The sequence below is a fragment of the Xiphophorus couchianus genome, chromosome 6, assembly GCF_001444195.1.
Source record: "Xiphophorus couchianus chromosome 6, X_couchianus-1.0, whole genome shotgun sequence".
In the NCBI taxonomy this organism is placed as follows: Eukaryota; Metazoa; Chordata; class Actinopteri; order Cyprinodontiformes; family Poeciliidae; genus Xiphophorus; species Xiphophorus couchianus.
The window spans coordinates 3,126,517-3,153,245 of NC_040233.1; the positions used below are offsets into that span (position 1 = coordinate 3,126,517).

The window sequence follows — 26,729 nt, forward strand, 5'->3', positions numbered from 1 at the left end:
GCATTAGAATTTTTTAACAACTTAAAATTCATTAATTAAAGTCCCAGCCCCAGTTTCTACCTCTAAAGACAATAACAAAGAGTTGTTTTAGCAGTTATTCTGTCTAGTTTTATGCAATATCTGAATATCTGGGTATCTACAGAAAGGCACAAATGGGACAGGGCTTTTAAAATGTATTGTTTTAGCTTCAAACTAAGCACTTTATATTTTTAAGCAGGTTACATATCTTTCTTCATTTTTCCATATTTATGGAAAGGACTCACGCAGCTGACCTCATTCTGCAAGAGTTTTTTTTTCTTTGCAAAAACTAGAGGATTCATTTTGTTCTAAAGTCTGAACATTATTTTAATGTAATTTCCCTAGCTTTCAAAATCATATAGTAAAAGGTCTACCATTGTACAGCACTTTACCAAGTCCGAGGACTCCAAAGCCTTCATAGTCATACTCACATTCGTCCTCTGATGGCGGTGCTACATAGTAATGACAGCTGTGTTGGTGCAGCCTCACAGAAACGAGGTTGCCGTAGCTACAATTGGCGCCACCAGGCTCATCGACTATCTCCAACAGAAATAAATCATTTTATTTAGTGTAGATTTATAAAATCTATTTGTTTTGTGCCTCTAGACAATTTTCATTTTGTGTTGAAAGTGACTCAGCAGTTTTCTGAAGGGAGTTGCCATATTTGTTTGGCTACAAGTCGCAGATTTGCACAGATGCCTGGCGCCTGGCAAAGTTGCAACAATAGCAAATATTCACAGGGAAAGACGAGTGTCCCTGTTCATGCCATCGTGCTCAGTCAGTTACGGCTCCGGCATTTCTTGCCTGCACACAGGCACCAGGCAGAAGACCACAGGAGAGATGACAGACTAAAGGGAGACAAAAGTCTGATACTGTGCTCATAAGATGTCAGGTTATAAAAACACAGATATTACAATCTCTAAAAAGGTCAGACTTCGATTTCTTTAAATGTCATCCTGTATTACTGGAGGGGATATTAACTGGGAGGCCATCAGTCATTAAACAAATGTTCAAGTTTCATCTACAGTGTTAATGTCAAAGTGGAATGATATCAGAAATAACATTAATCGTGTTTCCATCAGAGGTATTTTATGTCCATTTGGAAGTATTGCATTAGAAAAGGTTAACGGAAATGGCAAAAGTCAAAATAACTTCCTTAATTTCGCATAAAGTTTAAAAGCTCTCTTGAGATTGTTTTCACCGTATCAAAAAAAGAGTTATTGTGCCAAAGTGGAGATGGAAACACATTTGCTTAATAAGTCCTGACCTACCAAACTTCCCCATCCATTGGATGCCTTATCAGAAGCACCCAATGGCCTCTGGCGAGAGTTCAGAAGCACAAACTCTGAACTCTGCTGAAAGTCCAAACCTCCACCACCGAGGGGAGACCTGCAGCCTAGAGTGGCCGCTGAGAGGAGCTGCAGGGTGGGATGGGAGTGGTGGATTACTCTCATTCACTAAGTCGATCTTCCCCTTCCGATAATCTAAAGGATGCTACGACAGTCTAGCTTAGGCTACTGCTTCTACGGAGACCTCCCTCTCCTTAGCCACTTGTTTTTCAGCTCCTCCGGGCGAATTCCAAGGCATTCCCAGGTCAGGAGAGAAATACAGTTCCTCCAGTGTGTCCTGGGTCTTTCTCTCCATCCCCTCCTGGTGGGATGTGGCCAGAATACCTTACCAGGGTCTGGGTCCTAACCAGATGCCCGAGCCACTTCAACTGGCTCCTCTCAATGTGAAGAGGCTCTACTCTGAGTTCCTCCCGGATGACTGAGCTTCTCCCCCTATCGCTTAGAGAGAGCCCAGACACCCCGCATGAGAAACTCATTTTTGCCACTTGTATCAGCAACCTTGTTCTTTCGGTCACTACCCAAAGCTCATGACCAGAGATGAGGGGAAAAACGTAGACTGACCGGCAAATCTAGAGCTTCGCTTTTTGACTCAGCTCTCTCTTCATCATGACAGACCGGTACAGCCTGCTTCACTGCACCTATCCCTGTTGGTCTCCCGCTCCATTTTTCCCTCATTTGCGAACAAGATCCCGAGATACTTCAACTCCTCCATTTGGGCAGGCCCTCCTCACCAACCCGGAGAAGACACTCTATCCTTTTAAAACCTCTTAAATCTATCATTTTTCACAGTCATGTGTGGAGTCTCTCAGCTTTTGAAAATAATCCTACAATCTTAAAATCTTGTCATCTGAACCAGACATTACTTAAATTTCCTGAATAAAAGTGGCCAAGCAAGAAAGTTCTATTACATTAAGGTTCAAGATGTTTCTATTCGATTTTAGAAAACTTTGAGAAGGAGATGCCGCAAAATAGCAAGATTACGAGTCTGCAAGCCCTCAGCAGCCTGTGCACACCAACATGAAGGAGCTCACTGACGCCTAATCTGTTTAACAAAGCCCCAAACCAGCAGCAATGTAATCCATTGTGTTGGACCGACGGAGTCTTGACGGGAAGAACACAGCCATGAGTCTAAGAAAAGAAGAACCCGATTAATCATTCTGGTGAGCTGCTTCAACATCCGAGCAGAAGCAGAGGAGGAAACCACGTAGATGTCAACTCGCAAATCCAGTGATCTGGACTCAGCGGGGGGCCGCGGTCTCAGCTGAATATTCAGTAACCCAGATAAGTCGTTAATAAGGTGCTGTGCAAACACACAGACAGGCCCGCAACGCAGCTGTTTGTCATGTTCTTATCTGTATTCTGTCTAATAAACTGTGAAGTGGAAGCCAGGCAGTTTGCAGTTTGGTGACGCCGCCAACATTGTTCTGAGGAGAAAACAGGCGCGAGGAGGGAAATGAGAGGAGGAAATGAAAGGAAAAAAAGAAGCACACATGCTGATAAAAAGTGGAGTCTTACAGTGCCTTGCAAAAAGTGCTCATGCTTCTTGAGCTTTTCCACAGTTCATCACCCTACGGCCACACAGAGCAGTCTGATGTTGAAGTGGATGAAATGATTGAGGGTTTTCAAGATTTTTTAAACAGAGAATTTCGAAAGGTGGAACATCCAAAGTCCTCTGTTATTTTGTAGAACCCCACTTGACTGTGATGACGACTGGAAGTCTTTAGAGGAATCGCTCCACCAGCTTTGCACATTTTTTTCCTCCCATTCATCTTTGTAAGATAGCTCGAGCTCAATCGGATTAGCCAGAGACTGTCTGTCAACATGTCTACCTACAGATTCTCAGATACTACAGATACTCTGGTTCACCTAAAAAAAAAATATAAAAAAACTCGGTTCAGTAAAAGTGAAATTGGACTGGCGCAGCTTGCATGCCAAGTACACCAGAGACCGCTCCAAAAGCAGGAAGTCGACTAGCGCGGGGCATTCTGGGTAAATCCAATCAAAATCAACACGCAAGTCTAGCGCTAGCGGAAGAAATGGATCGTGTTTTAGACCAAATTTTTACAACCACTAAAAAATGACACCACTCCATTGTTGTTTACATTTTGTGAAGAAAGAAGGTGGCCTCACTGTCTTCTTCTGAGGTTTTCATGTCGTTTCCTTACTTGGTTCTTGGTGCAGCGCCACCACAGGCGAGGGGCAGAACAGGTTTTTCAAAAGGTTTGGCTTGTTTGACACAATGCAGCATGAAACCACTGAAAACAATTTTGTTTCCTGATTAAACAGAGCCGACTGAACAGATCTTAAGACACCCTTAGATTCAATTGTGCCTAAGGATGTATATACATCCACATTGCCCTTTTAGATTCTATTTTCCAATATTTTGAAAACCATGGATCACTTTCCTGAACACTGTTTTTTTGGTTTGTCACATAAAATCCTCTTCAAATATACTGAGGTAAAATGTGAAAGTGTTCGAGGCATGGATATTTTGAACAAAGTAAAAGGAAAACACAGCCCATCTCTGAAGACCCGGGCTTTTTGTCAGGCAGCTGGTAAAAGCTTCCCAGTAACATGGGCCACAGTTAATCTGGGGGAAAAGGAAGATAGTGACAAAAGGAAATATTATTCCTCCTCGCGTCTCCGTTTTTTGGTCTGATGTAATTGGTTGTAAAACTCCTGCAGGCTTGCTGTCCTCGTCCCCCCCACCGTTCTTTGTAGAAGTTTGTGGTTTCCACCAGCGAGGGATTTAAATATTTCTATGTCCCGATGAAAATGAAATCATCCCTTTCATTTCAATTGCCTCCTTCTCCCGTGACAGCAGCTAGCTTCCTGCAAACATTATTGTCCTCCCAGGCGCTCCACAGTAAAACACAAGTGTCACGTTGGAATACCACATAGGAGACGGTGGGAGCGTATAAAAACATTGTTTACAACAATCGATCGAGGAGGAGGCGAGTGAGAGCACAGTCATTATGAGTTATGGTGATGACGGAGCTTTATAAGCCACCTGATGTTTGGGCTGGTGCTGTGAGGGACGCTGGGAGGAGAAGCAGGAAAAGGAAAACCCTGCTGCGTCAGGGAAGTGAGGAAAACAATGGCTGCCACAGCAAGCATCATCAACCGCCAGAAGTAACAGGCAACTACACACTACGGCAAACACTAAACCATATTAGTTGCTAAAACAGGCTGAAGTGCATAGAATTTTTTTTTTTTTTTTTTTTACATCTGGTACATAAATATATAGCATTATCTAATTGCTTTTATTTCCACCAATTGTTTCCACCATACAGAACATTCATTTATTTCAAAATGTTCATGATTTCATCAGCAGTAAAGGGGAAGTATTATGTAAAATCCACTTTTTTGAACCCCCAAAACTAACCCACTCAGCTCCCTCAGACTAGCTAGTAGCAATTAGCAAACATCTGGTGGAACTGCGCATCTGCTCAGCTAATTATACGAGATACTTTTCAGTGCAATGCTGGTAAAAATGTTAAAGGGTTAAGAGAGGAGCCATGTTGTGATGACTTCAGAAAGAGCAGGAGTTTTTAAAGAGACGGAGGCCAGATTTCAAAGAGTTAAATTACAAAGTAAAATTTATTTTAAGTCGTATTTGAGATATATAGCATGTTGTTACTTGATTGTGCCTTAGAATAGCACCATATGCCTGAAAAACACACAATACTGCCCATTTAAAAGGTGTGTGTTCAATTTGAAGCACTGTGGAGTTCAATCAGTGATGTCCATTATTTTATGAAGAAACAGTGGGCCCTTTATCTGCGGGTGAAAGAATCCCCAACAAAGAGACACTCGCCATTCCTCTACTGCTACGACACAGAGGATGCCAGTCTATCAAGGTCAGAATCTCGGAAAATGATCGCCCTGGCAACCACCTCTGTCAGGTAACTCTTCAATTCTTTAGTACATAATACTTCCTGTTTTCTGTGCCAGTCTCTCATCAAACAATCATCTTCACAGAAAAGACTGCGCTGAGGACGCCGTTGCTGCCCACCTTGCACTTTCAGATAATTAGCGATGAAGCTCATTTAATCTTTCCTGGGTTGTGGTTTTCGTGCTGTAAGAACTTCCAAGCCAAAAACAGACTAACATTATTTTCTTCTTGCAGAAATAGATAAAGAGCTAATTGCTCTGGTCTTGTAGAGTGGGTCTTCAGCATGCATCCAAATGAGCAAATACGGTACCAATATCACCTAGAAATGTAACATTCAACTAAGTGTTGTATCCAATCGCAGTCTTCTGTGCTTGTCTTCTTGATCACGTGACTCGTAATGCTAAAAAAAAGTGTTTCCATTGCAGTTTTGCGAAATATATATTTCAATATGACTGAAAAAACCCCCACTTTTTCCTAGCATAAAAACTTTTTATGGAAAAGTTTTCTCAAAATTAGGCCAATTTGAGCAATTTTAGGGCTAATGAAAATGCATCTACAGACTATAATAGAAAGATGTGGAGGAACATACTGTGGACTGAAGAGCAAGTTTGTTCTTGGGGCACCTTGATAGCAGTAACACACTCGTTAGCAGCTTTAGATTGAGAATTTCAAATGTCATGAAATCCCTACAAAAAAGAACCCTGGTGAGTAAATAGAACAATACTATTGCACTTTTTTGTAATGTGGAAAATGGGCATGTAATGCATCTACAATTGGTGAAATATGAAAACCTATGATTTGAGGATTAGTTAAAATCCCACTAGATCTACATGAGCTTGGGCGTATTTTATTCCATCTCCCTGTACAGCTCACACTCTGGGAACACGAGCTCATCTCAGCTCTTTCTACATTTACAGTAGATGTAGGTCAGGGTTGTAATTGGATCAGTTAAACTGTTTAATTGATTTGTATCGAAATGAACTGAATGGACCCGAGTTGGATTATAGATCAGCTGCATTAGATTGCACCGTGTTTGACCTCGACTTGTATTTTCTCTGTGATGATTTTTTAATCAGTTGGTCTTCCACAGATACAGAAATATCTTCAAACATTGACTTGTTTTTAGAACAGTTCTACAACCGGGAAGGGACGTTTTAGAGTAAATTTAGGGCTTTTATCTTTTAAATGAAAATAGAATTAAGAAGAAATTTTTCAACAATTACATCAAGTCTTTACTGACTACTTAAAGAAATAAATGAAACCACCAGACAGACAAGTTTTTAAACTCCACCCCTTTGACCATTAAATTCACAAACAAATCTCGCCAGTTGACGCCTTGCAACATAAGATTTTCGACAAATCATTCTTCTTAAAATGGAACATTTTCATAGCTCTTATAACTACAGGAGACGGTTTCTCATCTGTTTATTCGTGTCTCCCTGACACAAAATCAAACCAAATTTGATTGTTTTCACCTGTAGGCTTGTGCAAAACTGCTGGTACTCTCTCAAGCTTCTTTTTATTTGATACTATAGGTTGAAACATCACCCCATTGGCATGTTGAGTTTGTTGAAGTAAAGCCAACAGTAATCCACATGAGCTTGAAAAAAATCCTACAATTAAAAATAAAAAAATCCTATAATGAGATGTTGCAGCCAGGAAGTAGCAGGAAGTTAACTGGGAACAACACAGTTTACACACGAACGCAACATGGCAAAAAACACCTGGGGCCTATAACCCCGCTCAACACTTAAGATTAAAAATATGTGTGTGAAGTATAATGAAGCTGTTCTAATCTGGAAATGTATGTTGGTGTAGCAAAAAATCTCTTTGAAATGTGTGTATGACTTTAAATGCCTTGTGTGTTTATGTGGAGATCAACAGGGCCAAGGTAAGAAATGCTACTTTTGCAGTAACATCACATTTTGTTTTGTTTTAGGTCATATCTAAAGAACAATTTAGGGACGGAAGTTCAAAGCTCTAAAACTGGACACGAGTGGATAAATAATTATTCGCTGAGTTAATCAGAAAGTAGGTTGAGCTGCCACTCGGTTGGAGTCGCCACAAGAACTCGGGATTTTGAGGTGATTTAATCATCAGTGCAGACAGAGCAACTGCATAGCATGGCATGAGATAAACTAATGTTATATCTGCTAAGTTTCTGAATTAATTTTATAGCCGTGCCACTTGTGTATTTATTTATTTATTTTACATTTACAAGAAATCTGTGGCAGCTAGGCTTAGCCAGTGATGAAATATCTAATGTATTCCATCGACCTTTGTCGATGAAGGAATGTTTTTTACTTAAGGGAGTGTGTCTTTCCATATGTGATTGAAATGCAAGGTAGACATGGAATAGTGTGGTGGGGTGTAAGGTCAACAAGATTTGATTAAGCTCCTCCTTTACAGAAGTCAACATTGGAAACCATTGGTGAAGAAATGTGTAACGATTAGCCCAGATGATGTTCTTTCTCTACAATAAAATTAGAATATAAGCGCACAGTAAGCACCAAGAAAGAGCATAAGGGATGGCTTCTGTCGAACCCGTAATTCCCAAAGAAATTACAATGTGATTATGACTCATTTACCACCTGCCAGCTGGCTGTCGCATCTTAGTGTTCTCTTCTTAGGTACAATTACAGTCATAAAAGGCTTAGGCGGTACGTTGTCCAAGTAACTGGGAGCTTAGAGGTTGACACACCACTTACGGTTTGATTCAGATTTGTTCAGTTTCATTCTGAAGCATAACAGACTATATTTTTGCACCGTGTTTTAAAATGTGGAGGGAAAGGAGAGAAATGTGGGGTGACGGGTTGCCTTTGTGAGGAGCAGAAGTAGGGGGAATCAGAGTGAGGCGATCAAAAGGGGGGAAGGGAGTGATGGGTGGCACTGGAGTGCTTTGCTCTGCTGGAACAGCCTCCAATTACACCGAGGGTGTGAAACCGTCCATAACACCCCGATTAGCCTGTCTGTCATCCTGCGACGGCAGTGAACGACTGAGCCGGCTCCGGTTGCCGCTGCGCATGCCACTTTGCAGAAACACATTTTCTGTCAGACAAAGTGCACACCAGGGGCCATAAATCCCTGGCCCCAATCAAGGCCCGCTTCTAACAATACGGCAAAAGCCCCGTCTGACCATTAGCGCTACGCCGTCCAACCTCCCACAGCAAATCCATCCCAGGCACCTACGCCCATCTCTTCAGCGAGCTCTCCTCCATTAGCTGCTCAAAACAGCATGTTTCAGATAGAGGTGCAGGCGGCAGACACCACCAGCTGCTTGTAGTAGCAGATGCCCGGGTGCAGAGGGAGAACAAATGACTTGTGCATCCTTTATAGAGCATAGGAGAGCTAAAAACAGATACGAAGGGTTTCAGCGAGAGTTCAAAAGCAAAACCCGAAAGCTGTGTAAGAATTAAAACAAGAAAGGACGAGGAGGAATAATAGGGCTTAGATGTCTTCAAGGAAAAGACTTTGAAAGAAGAGATGAGTCATGGTCCAGCTGAGTACTCAAGCTGCTTTTTTGTGCCAACTGGCACAAAATCTACAAATCTGTGGGTGTTGTTAAAGGAAGTATGGCACACACATTTCCAGCAGTGTCCGATACAGTATCAGCAACAAGATGAACGACGTCCGGCGGGGAACTGAGCTGCAATCAATGTCTGTGCTGTGTGCGCCTGAGAATAGACCGGTAATGCCTGGTCGATGTCCTTTCAAGAGCAAATTCCTGACCAGATCTCCAGGTCCCCGAGCAGCGGGCGTGTGTGGGTGGGCCACAAGACTCTAGCATGACAATCAAAGTCAAACTGGGGACTGACAGCGATGGCGCTGAGACAGGAAATGAATGCTTAAAAAGTCTTGCGTCAGCTCGGCGAATGCCTCGACAACGGCCGCACGCACCCTCCTCTCTGTGGGCATTCGACAGCACGTCTCGGCTCTCCCAGAGCTCATCACAGGGCCACTTGTGTCTGGAAGCAGATACCGCCACGCAACAGATGGAAATTGAATTCCTTTAATCGTGCCGACTCGCTGCCAGCAGATAGAAAGCCGTTGATGCTGGATGGAAAAAGAAAAAAAGAAAAAGAAAAGTCTTTTGAGATTCTGTCCTGCTGGGAGAGGAGCAGACCTCACCAGGCCTGGAGGGCAAGCGCTAACTTAGGGCCATCTATTTTTCTCCACTTACAAGGGCCATGAGGTGACGCTTTTACAAGCAACATTCCCATTTCTGCCATGACATGAAGTGCCACCTAAAACCACACGTCTGAAGAGTTTACTGAGCTTTAAAAATGAATAGCCACGCTGATTTTACATGAACAGGGACTTCTCTAGAGGGAATAACCTTTTAATAGCGTTTGGCAACCCTTCTCTCTTTAACCGCAACTTGGAAGGACAGATGTTATGCAACACTGATGCATCCATTTGTGTAATGAACTCCGTGGAGCAAACCAATGTGACTGGCAGTGATATCAGTTTATCAAACCATTTAAACCCCCATGCTTAAAAACTTTACTTTAGCTCTTTATGCAGCTTATTAGATACCAGCAGCCGGATAACGAATGTCTAGTTTTCACAAGCCACACACGGAGAAGCTGGCTGGTGAGCGGAATGGGACGATTTCTGATTTTTAAAAATTATATAATTTAATTATATACAGTATATATATATATATATATATACATATATATATATATATATATATATATATATATACATATATATATATATATATATAAAGGTCATATGAGAGCTGACAGATTTTGCTGATAACATCCCTCTTGGCGTGGGTGTTACTGATGGAAAACATCACGGTTAGCTTCTCTGTGAGACGTTTCTAGAGAAGGAAACTGTATTTTCTACAGTCATGCTAGCCGAGCTAATTGCTACGTTAACATGTCTTCCCGTTTAACTGTGGAGCTGTGTAACAACGACACTTTCGCTACTGCTCTAGCAGGGGAGCTAATTTTCCATCTAGCACTCTAGTGGTTTGGCTAACTTTGAAAACATTTAGTGCACTTAGATTCCCCTAAATTCATTTTATCGGATAATTTCTAAGGTGCTACTTTACCTGACTGCTTTTAAGCTTTCAGCTGAATAAAGTTCGACTTCTGCGTTGAAGTTTCGGTTACTGACTGTTAAGAATTCTCCAAGAAGCTAGCCTTTTATATTCACGCTCTTATTTTGAAGTCTGTTTACACGGCAGTTCCGTTTCCTCTCCTTACATTCTCTTTTTTTTATAAGAATTTTTATTGATGAAGAGGCAAGTATACAACAGATGAACAAATGAGGTACTTATGAACAACCAAAGGAGTCAATTAAATAAATACATGCACAGATTCACATATATGAATTCTTTTGAGAGCCTTTTTGTTGGTACTTCTCACATTAGCCACCCATGATGCAATGCAGCTGATGACATTTATTCTGTACCCACAATGCTTCTCTTAACAGCGTAAATATACTGATGTCTGGCAAAATCAGTAGACTTAAGAACATTCAACAACTATGAAACTAAAACCATGAGTGAAAGTCTGTTCCAAAGAATCACTTTCTGGGGAACAGTCAGGTGTGCAACAACAACTTTGGTCCATCACTGGATATTAATTGTCCAAGGCTTTTGGAAAGTTCCAGTAAATTACTGAATGATTGAACAAGCTAATGCGTTACAGTGAATCAGAGCTTATTCACTCAAATATTAAACGTTTTATAATTCGAAATGATCTAGTTGCTCACTTCCAGATCGAGTCTTGCATTAAAGAAAGAAAAATGCTAAGCTAGGTTAGACCATTTTTTATTTAATGGAAATGCTGCAAATGTGAAATTGTGATTTTTTTTTTACATTAGTAGAATATAGACAGATTTCCATTTGAAATGGAAACTCAGCTAGTGTTGTGAACAGTAGATGGCAGCTGTTGCTACCACACAAGAAATAACCAGTTATTAGGTTTAAAGGCCGATTACCTTTTAAAGAGCCAGGATGTTTTTGATTGCTTTTATTTCCTCAATAAATCAAATTATTGTTTAAAACAATTTTTGTATTTACTTAAGTTATCTTTGTCTGATATTAACATTTGTTTGCAGAGCTTTTATTGTGTGAAAAAAATTGCGAGAACACAGAAGTCCTATCTGTAGATGCCTTCATTGTAACCTAACAATGCGCTGTAGTTTCCGGCTTCATCACGGTGTGTGGAGATGATTTGTGGAATCTCCATGTGGGTTTGGACACTACCTGTCCCTTCTAATGGTCCGTGTGCAGCCTTGCAGCACGGCACAGATGGATCTACAGCAGGCTTACCTGGTAATGGGAGCGGGCAGCGTGGCGGGCCGTCAGCATCGTGACCGCCAGCCCCCACAGAACTCGCTGCTCTCATACACAGACGTCTGCCCGCTCCGGTCATCCATCAGAGTTTTCTCGCCAAGTCATCAGATTCTTGTGGTGGTGGGCGGAGAGGGGGAGCGCCTTTTGGGTTCATTTCCAGAGTGTGTGGAGGTTTTTAAAGGAGGAGGTGAACGATAGAGCTAACCTGTCCAGGCAGGTGTCCTGATATCTCCAGCAGGAGAAAAGTCTATTACAGTTGTAATAGATTTCATTCAGAATTTGGTTCAAAATTCAACCCAATACTCATAGCTTTGACTTATATATTACTTCTAACTGCCTATTTTAAAGTTCACTCACCAAATATACCAAATCATGCATTAATACACACGGTGGAAAACATCTCAGGGCTACCACAGAAGCGCACATCTGTATCTCTGCTCTTGTGGTTCAGCCAATCAGTGCCAAGGAAAATGAGTGGCGTTCCTGGATTGGTTGCTCTGTAACATGGCGCCTAGGCATTTAAGCGTCAAAATGCCTAGGCGCCATGTTGCATTTTCTTTTGAATATTTTAGAAAAAACTTTGCTTGCACGCAAATTATCCACAAATAATTTGTGCTACCACACAATCTGTGTGTGTTTTTACGTGCCACAAAAAAAAAAAAGACACACACACAAATGAGCGAATCTGCAAATACTGGCCCACTGTTTGATTTTTTTAAATTTTATGGGGGTTTTCCAGCAACGACTAGGAAAAAAATAGCAAATTTATGACATCCTCCAAGTCTTGGTTTATAGCTGTAATTGTATCTGAAGAACCAGATTAGAAAGACATTTAATCACGCTATAACTAGGGTCAGAACTTTAACATTAATTCAATTTCGATTAATTCATTACATTGATTTTAAACACGTAAAACATTTTAACTCAATTAATCGCTTTCCTTCTTCTTTTTTTTTTTTCCTTACATACAAAGGTTCTGGTTGGAAATGTTGTATTTGCGCGTTTCTGGTACACCCGTAAAGCTGACGCACAAGCGACATCCGCTAACAACAACGATGGACAACAAAGCTGCTTCCCTCAACCCAATTTTTCTTTTTACAAAAAAAAAAAAAAAAAAAAAAAAACCAACAACAATCTGATGGGACAATGGAAAAAAAAAACTATTAATGTGTTCAAGTTGTGCTAACAGGAGTAGGTTGATGTGTTTGTTGAAGTTTTTCACCAAAGGCAGAAATTTGCAGTTTTCATTATACATGAAAACTGTATAATTTTCCATCCACTTCACAATTAACCTTTACTTTTAGGTCTATGTGATCATGTGTGTCCTGAACCAGCCGAGGTGTTTTTGCCTTCCTCGGGCCGATAAGGATCCGTCCAAAACACTGTTGACCAACGCACATTCGTCTCCCGAAGCCGAGTTCGGCTGGCGTTCGTACGAGCCCAGACAGACTCCATCATCTTCTGTGTGGCCCTGTGCAGCGCTGAGCTGCCACAAGGAAAACAACTGTGTGGGAGAGCAGGAAATATAAATAGATGTCTAAGCTGCGCATCAACAGGGCCTGGCAAGGGAAGCAGAGGTATTACCGATTCGCCCCGGATGTCTTTGTGCCTCTGACGACCTTTTCTGACACATGACAGGCAACGCTAACGGCTTCATCAGTCCGTCTCGCAGAAACATTTATTATCCCCTCGCTGTCTCAGAAAGCAACAGGGCAACATGTGCGGCTCGTGTTCCAGAGATTTTCTCTTCAGGATGTTTCTCTCTCTCTCTCTCACTTCTGCACCAGGAGCATTTCCATCAACAGAAAGGACTACAGGTGCAGTTCTCTGACCGATTTTTAAAAAGCCTGACCTGCGCATTCATTTATGTCTCCTACTTATCCTGTGTAGTTCAATTATAGTTATTATTATTGCTGCAAAGTACTTTATCATCAGCAACGTAATCAAGGACGTTTATGTATTTATTTATTTATTTTTCCTCCCCTTTATATAATGTTTTTTTTTTTTCATTTTGCTTCATTCTTTCTCATTTATGAACCATGTAAACAAAAACACACTCCATAACACTGTTTCACACATTATGGTTTGTTTTTGTGTCTGTTCACCTGATATTAATGACTAAATTTGATTTGTTTATATCCCAAGACGGAAAAAAAAAGACGACATAGAAAACAAATACCCCCCCCGCCCCAAAATGATTTTTTTCCTGTCTAAAAAGAAACTAAATATAACGACAAAGTCACTCCATTGGTGACAGAATCTGATTTTTATACCTTTTCCTGAGGTAGAGCAATCGATGGATTCATGTTTAGGTATCGACCGATCGCCCAAAATTAAGGAAACCGAGGATGATTTATCGGTCAGCTGACTTATCGTTGCAGCCCAGGCTGCTGCGGTCCGATGCGACAAAAAGCTAAAAATTAAAAATATAATGTGAACTGAACGAATGAGAAACAACACGCTAAATCTCTGTGTGGCTTTCAAGGTGCACTGTGGCTTATAAAAAAGCATCCGCCATCGAGAGAAAGTGTGCAGCATCGTGTGAGACAGCACACACACACACACACACACACACACACACACCAGGGCACTGGGATGGTAAGCAGGAGATGTAGGAGGAGGCTGAGGTCTGAGTAACACTCTGAGACAGCTTTTATAATCAGCACTATTACACCCAAACACCTGGCATATATATAACACACACGCACACATACACACACTATATTAATATTGCCATCACAGCAATATTAACATGGGTCCAACACATCAGTTCATCCCAACATGTAAGTTTCAGCTGATTGAAGGAAATGGGGTCGGTCTATCACCTGGCCGATCTATCGGTGCTCTCTGATAGTCACACCCAGTCTCACACCTCAGCATATAATGTCTTGAAGAATCCCAGTTTCATTGCTTGTTAAAACTATCTAACTGTGCAATAGCCATATTAGTTTAGTTTCCATTACAAATGTGCAAAAAAAAACAAAAAAAAAAACACAATTTTGTGGGGTTTCCATTACATGAAAAAAGCAATTAAAATCACACTTGAATAAGTTTGTTAACGCTATAAGTAACTAAAAAACACGCTGCACTATCATCCTCTAACTACTTCCTGTCGCCTTCTTCTTCGTGGTTTGGGCCAGAGGCAACATCCCGTTGTTGGGGGGAAAAAAGAGTTTCCATTATAGTTTCAGAAAATAAACCAAATTTTGTTATGGCCAAAAAAACCAAAACAACAACAACAAAAAAACACGCCATCCTAGCAGCAAAATCTTTTATCTAAAAACGAGTTTTTTAAAACAAAAACTGCCATGCTTCTTTTAAACAAATTTATTTTCGAGATGTCAAGTTGCACAATGCTATGGTGAATGGAAACGCCGCTTTTGTTTATAAATCAAACACAAGCGGTCATATGCGTGCAGCTGCAGTCTGATCGACTGAAGGCAGCGCGTCTCTGAAAGTTTTTCCCAGTGTTCTCGTGACCCTTCAGAGTAAGAGCCCTGAGGCTGCAGCACCTATCCGGAATGCATCCCAGCTGTGACCGGTCACACCTGGCGCCTCTCCTGCTGGAACTTGTCTGAACGCTGCGGGTCTGGAATCTCCTCTGCGCCCAGACTCGCGGTCTCATCAAAAACAGCTCGGATGTGGTGTGAATCCCTCCGAGACGCCTCGGCTGCACCCTTCACAACGACTGCTCAGGTCCGCTGCTGCTCCTCAAAAACCCCCTCAGCGGAGGCACTGCACGGATAATCCTGCAACGTCCCAGATCTTTTCTGGGATTGAACCCCCATGGGAGCTGGCGATGAGATTTCAGAGGGCACCGCATGCCACTTTATTTTTTCTTCTTTTAATCAGAGGAGAATTTGCTAAAGGGGGCAGGGGAGGATTTGCAGTGTCCCCACAAGTCCAGGTTATTACCAAGCCTGTCTCAATAAGCAATTAATCAATAAATGATCTAAATCATTAAAGAAATTATAATTTCCGTTCTGATGGTTAATATTTTTTGAAAGGCGATTTCATTGACAGGGACATCATTATCTTTTTTTTATGTGTGGTTTCACTTGTGTGTGTGTGTGTGTGTGTGTTTTTATGTTCATTTATATTTATTGTCTTTGGTTGGTTTTATTTTCCATTTAAAATGTCTTCCAGTTGCAGTGTGGAGTGCTGTGAGCAAAATTTAATTGCAGTTTTGCATTATTGTGCCACCGTCATTATTTTAGTTGAAAACGGTCTCGAAACGGCAATATTATCGTTTATCGCAATCATTTCTGGGACAATTTATTCCCCAGTAAAACTGGCTACGGTGGCAGGCCACGTTATTATTGAAATGTTTTCCTCCAGCAGTTCAAACGTGAATCAAGAGCCAGAAAACGTCTATCGGCGTCAACATGAAGCAGAAGTCACATGCTGTGAACTGTGCTGTATTAAACATGGCAGCCAGACTTTTCTGCAAACAAACTCACCTCAGATATCCACACAACATGCATGATCACCCTTTTCTTTTATTTTGCTATTTTGGTGTAAACTGTAACTTAAGTTAAATTCCACTTTTCCAAAACTCTGATGACATCACATAAGGCAGCTGATCACAGCTGATTGCCTTTTCTTAGTTTTCTTGTCCACTGTGTTTGCAAGTTTTTACATTGGATTCCCTGTTCAGAGGCGTCTAATCTTCCTTCCTCCTCCACCGTGGTGTTTATTGGTGGCACATTTGGTTCATCTTGGAAGTCGGAATGACGTCACACCTGAATCAAGCGTATTCCAGTTGCAAGTGGAGAAACTGTGGGATCTGCTAATAGTTAGCGAATCGCTGTAGCATCAATACAAACTGATGGCGATGAAGGGAATGATGAAAAGACATGTCTGCAGTAGATGTAGTCCAGTTGAAAAAAAAACAAAGTCCTAATAAGTAGTTTATACTGGTTCCAGCCGTGTCTCTTAGGACTTGAGACCTCAGATGTTGAAATGTTTCATTTCTGACTGAAAACTCTGAAAAATCCCACTACTGTGCAGAAATACCATCAAACTGCACTGGGTCTCTTCAGAACGCTGGAGGTGAGCGTGTTCTGGTTACAAGTCGGACTAGATTTGTTAATTATTGTGGTGCTACGAACTACAATAACACACAGGAGCTCAAACACTGAAGGAATGCTCACAGTTTACTGCACCACGTGTGCCACTGCTCAAATCCAATATGGCGCCCGCCATATTGGATGCTACACTTGAGGCTTTTTGGCGATGAGCGTCAACCTTCTCGGTTGGGATTCTGACTCTAGGGTCTTTCTCGATTGGAAACTCAAAAATTCCCACTTATGAGAGCAAACGCAACATCGGCTTGATTCTTTTGCCCCTTGTGATGTCATGACCCAAATACACACAAAACAGAATTTGCTGGAAGTTTTTTCTTTTCTTTTCTTCAGAGCACTTCTTTAAAATATATTTAGTGAAATATTACAGTGGAAATCGACTTCAACAACCAGCTGTGCTTTGTTGGAAGTATAGCTGATCATACCTTAGAAGTATGCTGCCTTTAAGATGGACCAAGACATCAGTGGATGTCACTAAGTGTTTTCTAGTACCGATCAATCAGTGATGAAAAAACCACTGCGACCTGCTGTCCCTTATTCTGTACTGAGCCACGGAATTGCTCCTCCCTGACTCATCGTTCAGTTCTGTTTAACGTGATCACCAATCCCTATGCCGAGTAAAAGACGTTCCTATCAGTCATGCAAAGTTCAGCATCTCCTGCATCAGTAAATAATGAAAGACTGTGTGCCATTTTCTGAGGAACAAGACGAAGCATGCTTGATGGATGAGGCGCAGCTCGCGTCTCTAACTGACCCACATGCACAACAATGAGAGCTCGCCCGCATCTCTCTGCCCGCGCTCCTCCTCACGCCGTGCTGCGGTCCCGTTTTGGGGCCGCGTTCCGTCGGGATCGCTTCAACTTACCGAGCTTTCCCCGGGACTCCTCCAGCTTCTGGATCTGGTTCTCCAGGAAGAACATGGCCACTGCGAACGCAAGCAGCGCCAGCAGCTGCAACTTGGGCGGCATAATGACTCTGAGCAACCCCATCAAATCATCCGGAGAGGGATTTGGTCACTCCATCCTCGGAAGAGACAACACTGAAACAAACAGCGGCTGCGGCGGGGGGTTTACTCAGCGGCTGGGGAGTGTGAGCATGGCCCTCTCTCTCTCTCTCGCTCGCTCTTTCTCCCCGTCGTTTCTCAGGAGCGTGTGTGTGGATATCTTGTAACATCCAGATCCTCCAGTCACCTCAAATGGTAGATCCCCATGCTTCATTAATTGTCCCGGGTCGTAAATCGTCTCAAAACTCAGTAGATTTGAGCAGAATGCGAACTTCTCCAGTCGGATTGGGGAACTAGACTGGTACCAGTCGGTGTTGCCAGTGTCCCCTATCACACCGAGTGTGGTTACCACCGCACTACGGACACATTACCCCTATTTGCCACCCAGACTATTGGATGTATGAACAGTCCACCAGCCAGCAGTGGCTTTCCATTCGTCCACTATTCCTGCCTATTCAATCCGGATTGGACAGTTTCATCTGATTTACCTCAACCAGACGACAGGTGTCGCCCTCTTTTCATAATCCTCGAAATTCAATAAAGACAAGGAAGAGATTTTTAGTCGGCTTTAGTTAATGCCAATATAGAAAATATGAAAGAAATTTACAAAATGAAAGGAATAGAAAATAAATGTTTTATTAAAAGAATAAAAACATTTTTCAAGCGACAATGTTTAAGTTCTGACAATAAGCTGAAAAAAATAAAAGACAAATCTATTTTTCAAACTGAACATTACTCAGGCGAATGTAGCTTTCCCTGAGTGAAATAATAAAGGACCATTGTAGTAGTTTCGCTAACAAAGCAGGTTGCAAAATGTCGGGAGAGGTGTACCTACTGTGGCTGTTGTCGTTGCTGCAGACGGTGAGTTTATTAACGCTGAGAGAGCCGGTGTTAGCCACAGGGAGACTCCTTACAAGCTTACAGTCGCTACCGGCCGCTTACAGTCGGCTGGTAGTGCTTACAGTCCATCGTTCAGTCCAGAGCACCGCATCCTGTTCCAGGAGTCGCTACATGACGTGGCTCTTCCAATGAACTGCTGCGAGCCAAGAGGAGAAATTGAGCTTATTCACTGAACACTGTAAATCTGGATGATGTTGTGGTCAGAAATTAACTGAACAGTTCATTTACAGGTTTTTGGCGCCGAGAGGCAACGTTAACATTTGACTTCCGGTGTTCCAAATTCACTCAAATCTGTATAAAAGCTGAACTACAACTGAGATTTAAGATCATGCTTAGTGGTAAAGTTACATGGCACGGAGAGGGCGCTCGTGGTCTACAGTGTATTCGTATGCCGAAAATTAAAGGAGATCTATGAAACATAAACTTCGCTTTTCTGTGTAGTGAAAACGAAAACAAATGAGTGGAGCGCCTCAGAAGCTGACGTGTCTGCTGGACACAGCTAACCAAACAAGAAGACAAGAAACATAACTTACCGTTTGGATATTTTTTGCGAGCGGAAATGTTTATCTATCTAATGAAGTTTTATAACACCAAATACACCAAACAGTTGTTTTGTGAGTGCACTTTATTGCAAGCTTAATTTGGCCAAAACATTTACAAAGATGTATTTTCAAGTCATTGAAGTCCGTACAAAATATTCAATTTTCATGTCAAAGTAAAAAAAAAAAAAAGGTTCAGGGCACAAGACTATACAGTTGAAATCGGTTATTTGCACTTTATGAAAAACACAAGAAAGTGGGTTTGATTCCAGGTCTGGTGCCATTTGCTGCATGTCTTCCTCTTCTCTCCATCCTGTTTTCTGACTAGATTACTGTTCAATACATGTAAGGAGCCAAAAAAAAAGTCTTAAAAAACGTATTTCTCGTTTTCCCTCAAGTAAGAAGTTTTCTTCTTCAAGATTGCTTATAATTACCAAACTTTTTTCTATTTGATAAATGTCAGAATAACAATATTCTGACATCTATGTATATATACTTTTTCTTTTTCAACTTTTGAAGTTTACATACATTTTCTTTGTATTTTGTGGAAACGCCCCTGAAACTGTATGAATTGAGTCAGACATGTGGGGTACCCTTCCAGGTTTTTGATGACCACTACAAACATTGACTTTGTTTGGAGTGGCCATAACTATCTTAACTAATTTGGTGATATGCTTCTAGGTTTGTTTTTTTATTCTTATTTTAAAAGGCATTGTAATCTTATTCTGTATCATCTTGATAGTCCAGACCTACAAAAAGGAAATAAATGTGTGATTTGCAGTAGTTTATTGCTGCAAATTCTCATGTCTTAGTTTGTGGTGTCGGTCAAAAGCTAGCGCATTCATACTTGTATGAAAATGATCAGATTGTTACCAGGTTTAGGTAGTAAAGGGCCAATTTACCCTTTAATTGGGTAAATTAAAGGGTAATTTACCCTGCCTTTGTGCCCCCATTTCACATCGACAATCACTAAGGGTGCATTCACAGCAGTCCTGTTTAAAGCTCCATTTTTTTTGTCTTTAAAGTCTGGTTTGTTCGGGGAGGTGTGAATGTGTAATCAAGCCCCGATGTCTCCAAAAGCAGGAAGTGCAGTATAGTGCAGGGCATTCTGGGTAAATACAAACAAAAGTGGGATTCTAGTGCTATTGTGAGAAGGGTTTGGGGTTAGGCTCATGATCATTACCAAAGACAAAATAAATCCTACAACCACTTAGATCTGATGTCACTCCATTTTTATTTACATTTAATGAAGACGGAAGTGGTCTTCAAAGGTTTTAATGTCGTTTCCTTCAGCAGTCCTTGGTGCAGCGCCACCACAGGTGTGGAGGGGAACAGGTTTTTTCAATTAGTTTACAGTGCCATATTAATTTGAACTGCAGCAAATTAAAATGGAACAAATGTCACAATTTTGGTCCCCAATCTAGCAGAGTCTACCGGATTATCAGGTGTGAAAAACTCTAAAGTTAACTATTAACGGCTCTTTATAGCTAAATATTGTAAAATCAAACGTCAGGGGCCATATGTTCAAAAAGCTGGTGGTTGGCCCAAACCGGGTCATCAACAGATCTGATCATACACTGATATTTGGTAACGTTAGACAGAAATTTAAATGATTGTTGCTAAACATAATTTGAACATTTTGGAGTGGTTTGTCTAACAAATAGACTGACATCTGTTGTATGGTTTGTACACTCTAGGTTGGCTTTAAATGGTTCTCAAAGGTGATACAGACCATCGTAAAACTGAGTCAAACCTCTTCCTACCAGTGTCATTCTCATACAGACTGAGTTACACATGAGACTGGATGATGAACGTATTCACTTCCTAACTGAATCTCCTCCTCATCTAACCTGCGTGTTCTTGCAGCTGTCTGCGTACGGGGCCGATCTGTCGTCCGAGGCCTGCAGGGAGCTGGGCTTCTCCAGCAACCTCCTGTGCAGCTCCTGCGACCTGCTGGGGGAGTTCAGCCTCACCAAGCTGCAGCCCGTCTGCCGGCAGTGCTGCCAGCAGGAGGCTCAGATGGAATCACGCAAGGTAAAGCAGGGAGAGGGCCGGGGTGGGCTACACGAGAGCTTATTTAGAGAACAGAGGGAATGGCTGTAAAAATAAGAATAGTTTACAATGTCAGAGGTGCAAACTGAAGACGGTATAAGGAATGCAGGCCGATCTGTCAGAATGTGTCAGCTTCCATTGACAGACGGACACATTCTTTAGCATTCTGCCGCTACTAAAAGCAGCTCAGTTTGCCCTCCGTCTGTGGGTTTGTTGACACTTTGCAGCTGTGCATCATCTCTGAGCCGTCTGTCATCAGCTGCGATTCCTTTGACCATGGAACTGCACAGTTTGACATTGCGAAAATAACTTAGCTTAATGGACGCATGAAATTGGTTTATTTTGCAAAACTGCAAGGGAATCGTTTATTTCACATCACACATTATCAACAACTGGATGTTGCTACTGGTGCGAATCCTGAAGAAGAACACAGGAACTAATAGGAGGATGGTGTTTTTTAATGATTTATATGCGTGAACAAGCTTCTTCACATGTGATTTTCAACTGTGTTTCTTATTTAATGGAAACGATGCAATTGCGAAATTGTGGGGGTTTTTCAGCATTACTGGAATATTGACAAATTTTTGAACACATTTGTAACTACTGTGAGACTCCAGCACAACAAAGCTTTACCAGCCCTGTGATGGGCTCAATCGGCAGGTTTTGCCCCGGAACCGTCTCCGTGGCGATCCCCTCTGTGATTACAGCAGGAATCAGAGCCACCCTCGCTGAGCTCTGATGGATAAACACACAGTCAACTGATGGTGGGAAAACAGCATTCTTTTTTTTAATTTTTTCTTCTCTCTCTTTTGATTTAAGCAAATCCCCTGGAGCGCGTGTGTAGTATCCTAGCAACAGCACATTCTCAGAAGTGTAGTGAACACCTCATTACACCTCTTGATGATAACTCTATTCCAGAAAGACGCTTTCAGCCAAGATTACCTCGTCCTCCTCCTCCGTCTCCTCCTTAGGATTTGAGTAAAAACTGTCACTCGAAAAGCAATCTGCAGCCTCCTGCTGCACCCCCCCCCCACCCCCCCCACCCCACCCCTTTGTACCTGTAGAAACCACACTGCCTCATCACATTTCCCCCTCAGACAGCTACAATAATGTCCCTTGAGAATCTGTTTAGTTGTTGGATTGGACGTGAGTGGCGAGTCATTAGGCTCTCTGCAGAACCCGGTTGGTTAGTGAGCAGGTAGAGTTCAGCTCGTTTGCGGCGCTGCCCCTCAGCTAACCTGACTTATCTCCGTCTTTCAGGCGCCTTTGGAGAACAATCGATGATGATACCTGTGAGACACGCAGAGCGTGGAAGCATGCTGCGCGATGACCTTTTATGAGAAATGCCGGAATACAGACATTCACATTTTTAATTCTGCCTACATATTCTGGAGATCCATCATGAAGGTTTCTCCTGGCTGATACCGTTTTCAAGTTGTCCTTATCAGATCTTTTATAATCTTAACAGAACATGCTGTTGGTTAGTTTTGAAGCGTTTAAAGAACGCTCAAAATCACATCTTTCTGCTTATATCTTGCCTGTCACTAATGAATGTCATTGATAAATGAGGTATGACTTAAGTTTTAAACATAAAATCTCTGTTTTTCCCCCCATACTAAATCTGATTTCTTATTTGAATAGATTTTTTTCTCCCTTTCTTTTAATAAATGGGACATATTATGCAAAATCAGCTTTTTTACCCCTTTAATACATATTGTTGTGCTCTTGGAGTCTGTAGCAGTGCAGAAAAACTGAATTCAGTCTCTCCAAGTGATTCGTTTATATCTTTATATCCAATCATATTTTTTCAATCTGTTCAGTTTTCTCTTTTCCCTGTTACATTTTTTTAACAGTTTCCATCACAGTATTTGTTGTGGAACTTCTAAACAACTTTATGGACTTGTAGCTAGTCGGTTTTGTGAATCTATTTTTATTTCTGTAGTTCACATTCAATGATGCCAAAGCTACAAGTGGATAAGTCAAAATGTTCTGTTGTGGTGTGTATTAACACACACGACTCCTTCCACCATCTCCCCGCATCAGGAGACATTACAAAAATAATCCCTGATGGATTGATGGTCATTTCATTCTGTCCATGGAAACGACAGACACAGGAAACTACGAAGTGAAAGTAGTACATTAGTGAAAATATATCTTAATTTTTCTAAAAATGAAATCTCCATAAAAAGCCAATTCGATTGACTTAATAAATTTATCGCCCAACCATAGTATGACTGGATAATTTTGATTGGCTCATCTTATCTATGTATTTAATCAAAAGCAAAACTATAAATGTGAAGAAGTGTCACTGTGTGCTTTACCTTTTTTTGTTTTCTGACTAACTGGTATTGGTTGTTGAAAAGCTCATCTTCATCTTCGTCATCCATCAGTCCTGCAGCATATGCTCAGGCTCGCTGCTTAATGACCTAGGACAGGGGTGTCAAACTCAATTTCACCAAGGGCCACTTCAGTATACTGGCCACCCTCAACGGGCCACATTGACGGTATAAATCAGGAATGCCCAAGTGCAGTCCTCCAGACTGCAACTTTTAGATGCGTCCCTGCTAAAACATACCCCAGACAAAAAGTTGACTTCCCTCATTAGCAGCAACTCAGTTCTGTAGAGGCCTATGAATGAGTCAATGATGCAGGTGTGTTAGAGAAAGAACGCATCTAAAGTTGCAGAGTGATAGGTCTGGAAAACTAGACTTGGGCAACCCTAGCATAAATGTATGAAAATACAATGTTAAAAATAAATTAAACAACACCTTATATTGTTAAATAACTGATTTTATGTGTTCAAGTTTTAAATATTACATTTGAGTTTGCATGGATGTAAAATTACAATATTTTTAAACTAAGCAGTTAAAAAAATATGCTCAGTATTTTTAAACTGCTCAGCTAAACTTTGCTCTTTAGCTTGTTGATGTTTCAGTTTTATTTGCTGGGAAAATTAATCTTTGTCTGCTTTAAAGATAAGCAGACAAAGAATAAAAACAAGTTTTGATATTAACTCTCAACTTCATTCACAAAACTTTTTCGTTATTTATTACACAACGAACATGTATTTCACATAAGAACAAAACAATTAGGTGATGTTGCCTGTCCTTGAACACAAAGCTGATCCCTCTTCACCCTGTCACCAACTCACACACATCCTCATTGTGATGTGTTCTGTAAATAAACACAAAACAAAACACAAGCAAAATCAATAAACTATATACATATTCCAGTATACTGAGTTTTGGTTTTACATTCATTTTATTTAAATTTAGTTTGTTCGTACTTACCAATGTTTTCTGGCCGGATGTCTGGCACCGTTTTCCCCTGGTCAGTTCGTCGATGTTAGTTCTTGCGCTGAGGAAATCCGCAAAACGGCGTGTAGGTTTTCGTCAGTAATGCGCGATCTGTGCTTGGTCTTGTTTAAATTCATTTTTGAAAACATCTGTTCGCTCAGATAGGTGCTTCCAAACATGGACAAAACACAGGAGCTGCATGGAGTCGAAGCTGTGGCATCAAATCAGGGGGCAGGAGACGGTAAAAGTCCTCGATTGAAACATCACGGAACTTCGCTCTTTAGTTTGTCGATGTTTCAGTTTTATTCGCTGGGAAAATTAATAATCAGCTTGAGGTGACTCTGCTGCACTCTAGTGGCGAGAAGCCGTAATGTTGGCTGGTAACAATCGGAAGGCATTATGGGAGATGTAGTTTGTAGTCAATTCGTGCTCAAAACCTATTTTAAGTCAATCAATGGGGCTGTAAAACGGTGGTGGGGGAGAGGGCCACATAAAATGACATAGCGGGCCACATGTGGCCCGCGGGCCTTGAGTTTGACACATGTGACCTAGGAGAAGATGCCACGGCTTTTTTATGGCTCTGCTCCTCCAACTCTAAGCTCCGCCCCTCCAGCAGAGACTCATGCGCGCCTCTTTATTTTTTTTATTTCCCCCTGCAGCTCTACGCAGGAGCCATCCTGGAGGTCTGTGGATGAAAACTGGGGAGGTTCCCTCAAGTCCAGGGTAAGTTCTGGGAAGAGAAGTTGGTCCAGACTTCCATCTGTTATTTAGTTACCTCAGCTGTGTCCCCTCAGCTGTTTCTGCCGCATTCTCAGGATGTCCGTCCGTCTGTCCGTCCACATGACCTCTGCCTCTGCTTTTTCCCCTCAGCTTTTGTCAGGAGCGAGATGCCCAAAATGTTTAAAGGTCTTCAGATCAAGGTAGCGCTGATGAGTTATGTTCTTCCTGCTGTGTAGGGCTGCAACTAGCGATTATTTTAGTGAACGATTAATCGATTATTCTGACTGTTGATTAATCGGATTGAAAAATGGCACATTCTACAGATTCCATTTAAACACTTTTTTAAAATATTAAAAGTACATTCAGAAATGCAAACAAACAAATAATTCACTTCCTTTTTTAAATAATAAAAATATTTTATTGCCTAAAATGAAACATTGTACCATTCCTTTAGCTAGACTGGGTGAAGATAAAACCGTACCACTGGAGGAGTTTTGGCTGAAACATTTTTACAGACTGAGGTGTTTTTATCTTGTATATATTTTTTGGACCGTTTTGGCTTAATTACTGCTCTGAATATGTTATTTTCATACACCAAATTGCATTTTTTTGTGTCTGTATTCTTCAGTTAAGATTAATCGATTATTAAGTTGCCGATTATTTCAATAAGTGATTAATCACGACTAATCCGATCGTTTTCAGCCCTATTTTAGTGTTGGCCGTTGTCATTTTCTATCATCAACTATTTTTGCCAAACGTTTGTGTGCGTTTCTAACATGCCTTCCGTCTTCTGTCTCCCGTTTCCATGGCGCAGTACGTCAGAGGCTCCGATCCCATCCTAAAGCTCCTGGACGATAACGGGAACATCGCTGAAGAGCTCAGCATCACCAAGTGGAACACAGACAGCGTTGAAGAGTTTCTGAGTGAGAAGTTAGACCGAATATAGACACACGCAAAAAAATATAAAAATTTTTTATATGTATAGAACTTAAATGGTCCCTTAAATTACCAAGAAAATGGACTTTATTTTGGGCAAGTGGGCAAAAATGTTGCTTTTTGTTTCATTGGATTTCTGTCACTGTTTAGCTGTTTGTATACAACCTGGGCTTGACAGCTGTTTAAATCATTGATCTATGTTTTTGTATCTGATTATAATCCGTGTGTCTGCGTGGATCTCACCAGATGACTCGACTAAAACACATTCATAAAATCTATTTCACAAAGGAATCATTTGCTAAGATAAACGTTCCTCTTTTTGTTTATCGGATATTGTTGTGAGATGATTATTTTTATGACGCTTACCGTTGTGACCAGCAGTAAATGCAGTAAGAGAGAGTGAATCCCCGTTCCTCAGCGATCGCACCCGGCGTTGCTGAGACACACGTCAGTGAAGAGCTCACAGTAAACCGGTTGTGGGATGTGAGCTCTGATGGAAATCTGTGTGTTTCTTCAGCAGCTGCTTTTGAAGAGGAACTGGTTTTCTTTGCAGGGTTTGTTTATGAGCTGGATGATGGGATAAATATGCAACAATAAACAGAATATCTTCAATTTCTTCTTTAA

General features: G+C 41.3%; 2 protein-coding genes and 1 long non-coding RNA gene across 3 annotated transcripts in view; 1 reads left to right on the top strand and 2 right to left on the bottom strand.

The window, feature by feature from the left end:
* Nucleotides 1-18,124, bottom strand: part of hs2st1a (heparan sulfate 2-O-sulfotransferase 1a) — a 40,249-nt gene extending 22,125 nt beyond the window's left edge. The window contains exon 1 of the mRNA XM_028021400.1: nt 17,525-18,124. Within this exon, the coding sequence (XP_027877201.1) occupies nt 17,525-17,648 (124 nt within the window). The 5' untranslated portion in view covers nt 17,649-18,124. The remainder of the gene's footprint in view (nt 1-17,524) is intronic.
* A 258-nt stretch (nt 18,125-18,382) lies between these two features.
* selenof (selenoprotein F) lies at nt 18,383-26,729 on the top strand. Its single transcript, XM_028021641.1, has 5 exons — nt 18,383-18,523; nt 20,968-21,135; nt 25,109-25,172; nt 25,320-25,369; nt 25,984-26,729. Exons 1-5 carry the CDS (start codon nt 18,476-18,478, stop codon nt 26,113-26,115), a joined length of 462 nt encoding a protein of 153 aa, XP_027877442.1. The 5' UTR covers nt 18,383-18,475; the 3' UTR covers nt 26,116-26,729.
* Nucleotides 21,651-25,102, bottom strand: LOC114147094 (uncharacterized). The gene is made up of 2 exons (XR_003596023.1): nt 24,998-25,102; nt 21,651-23,579 (listed from the first exon to the last, which is right to left on the bottom strand). It is a non-coding gene; the product is annotated as an uncharacterized LOC114147094 (long non-coding RNA).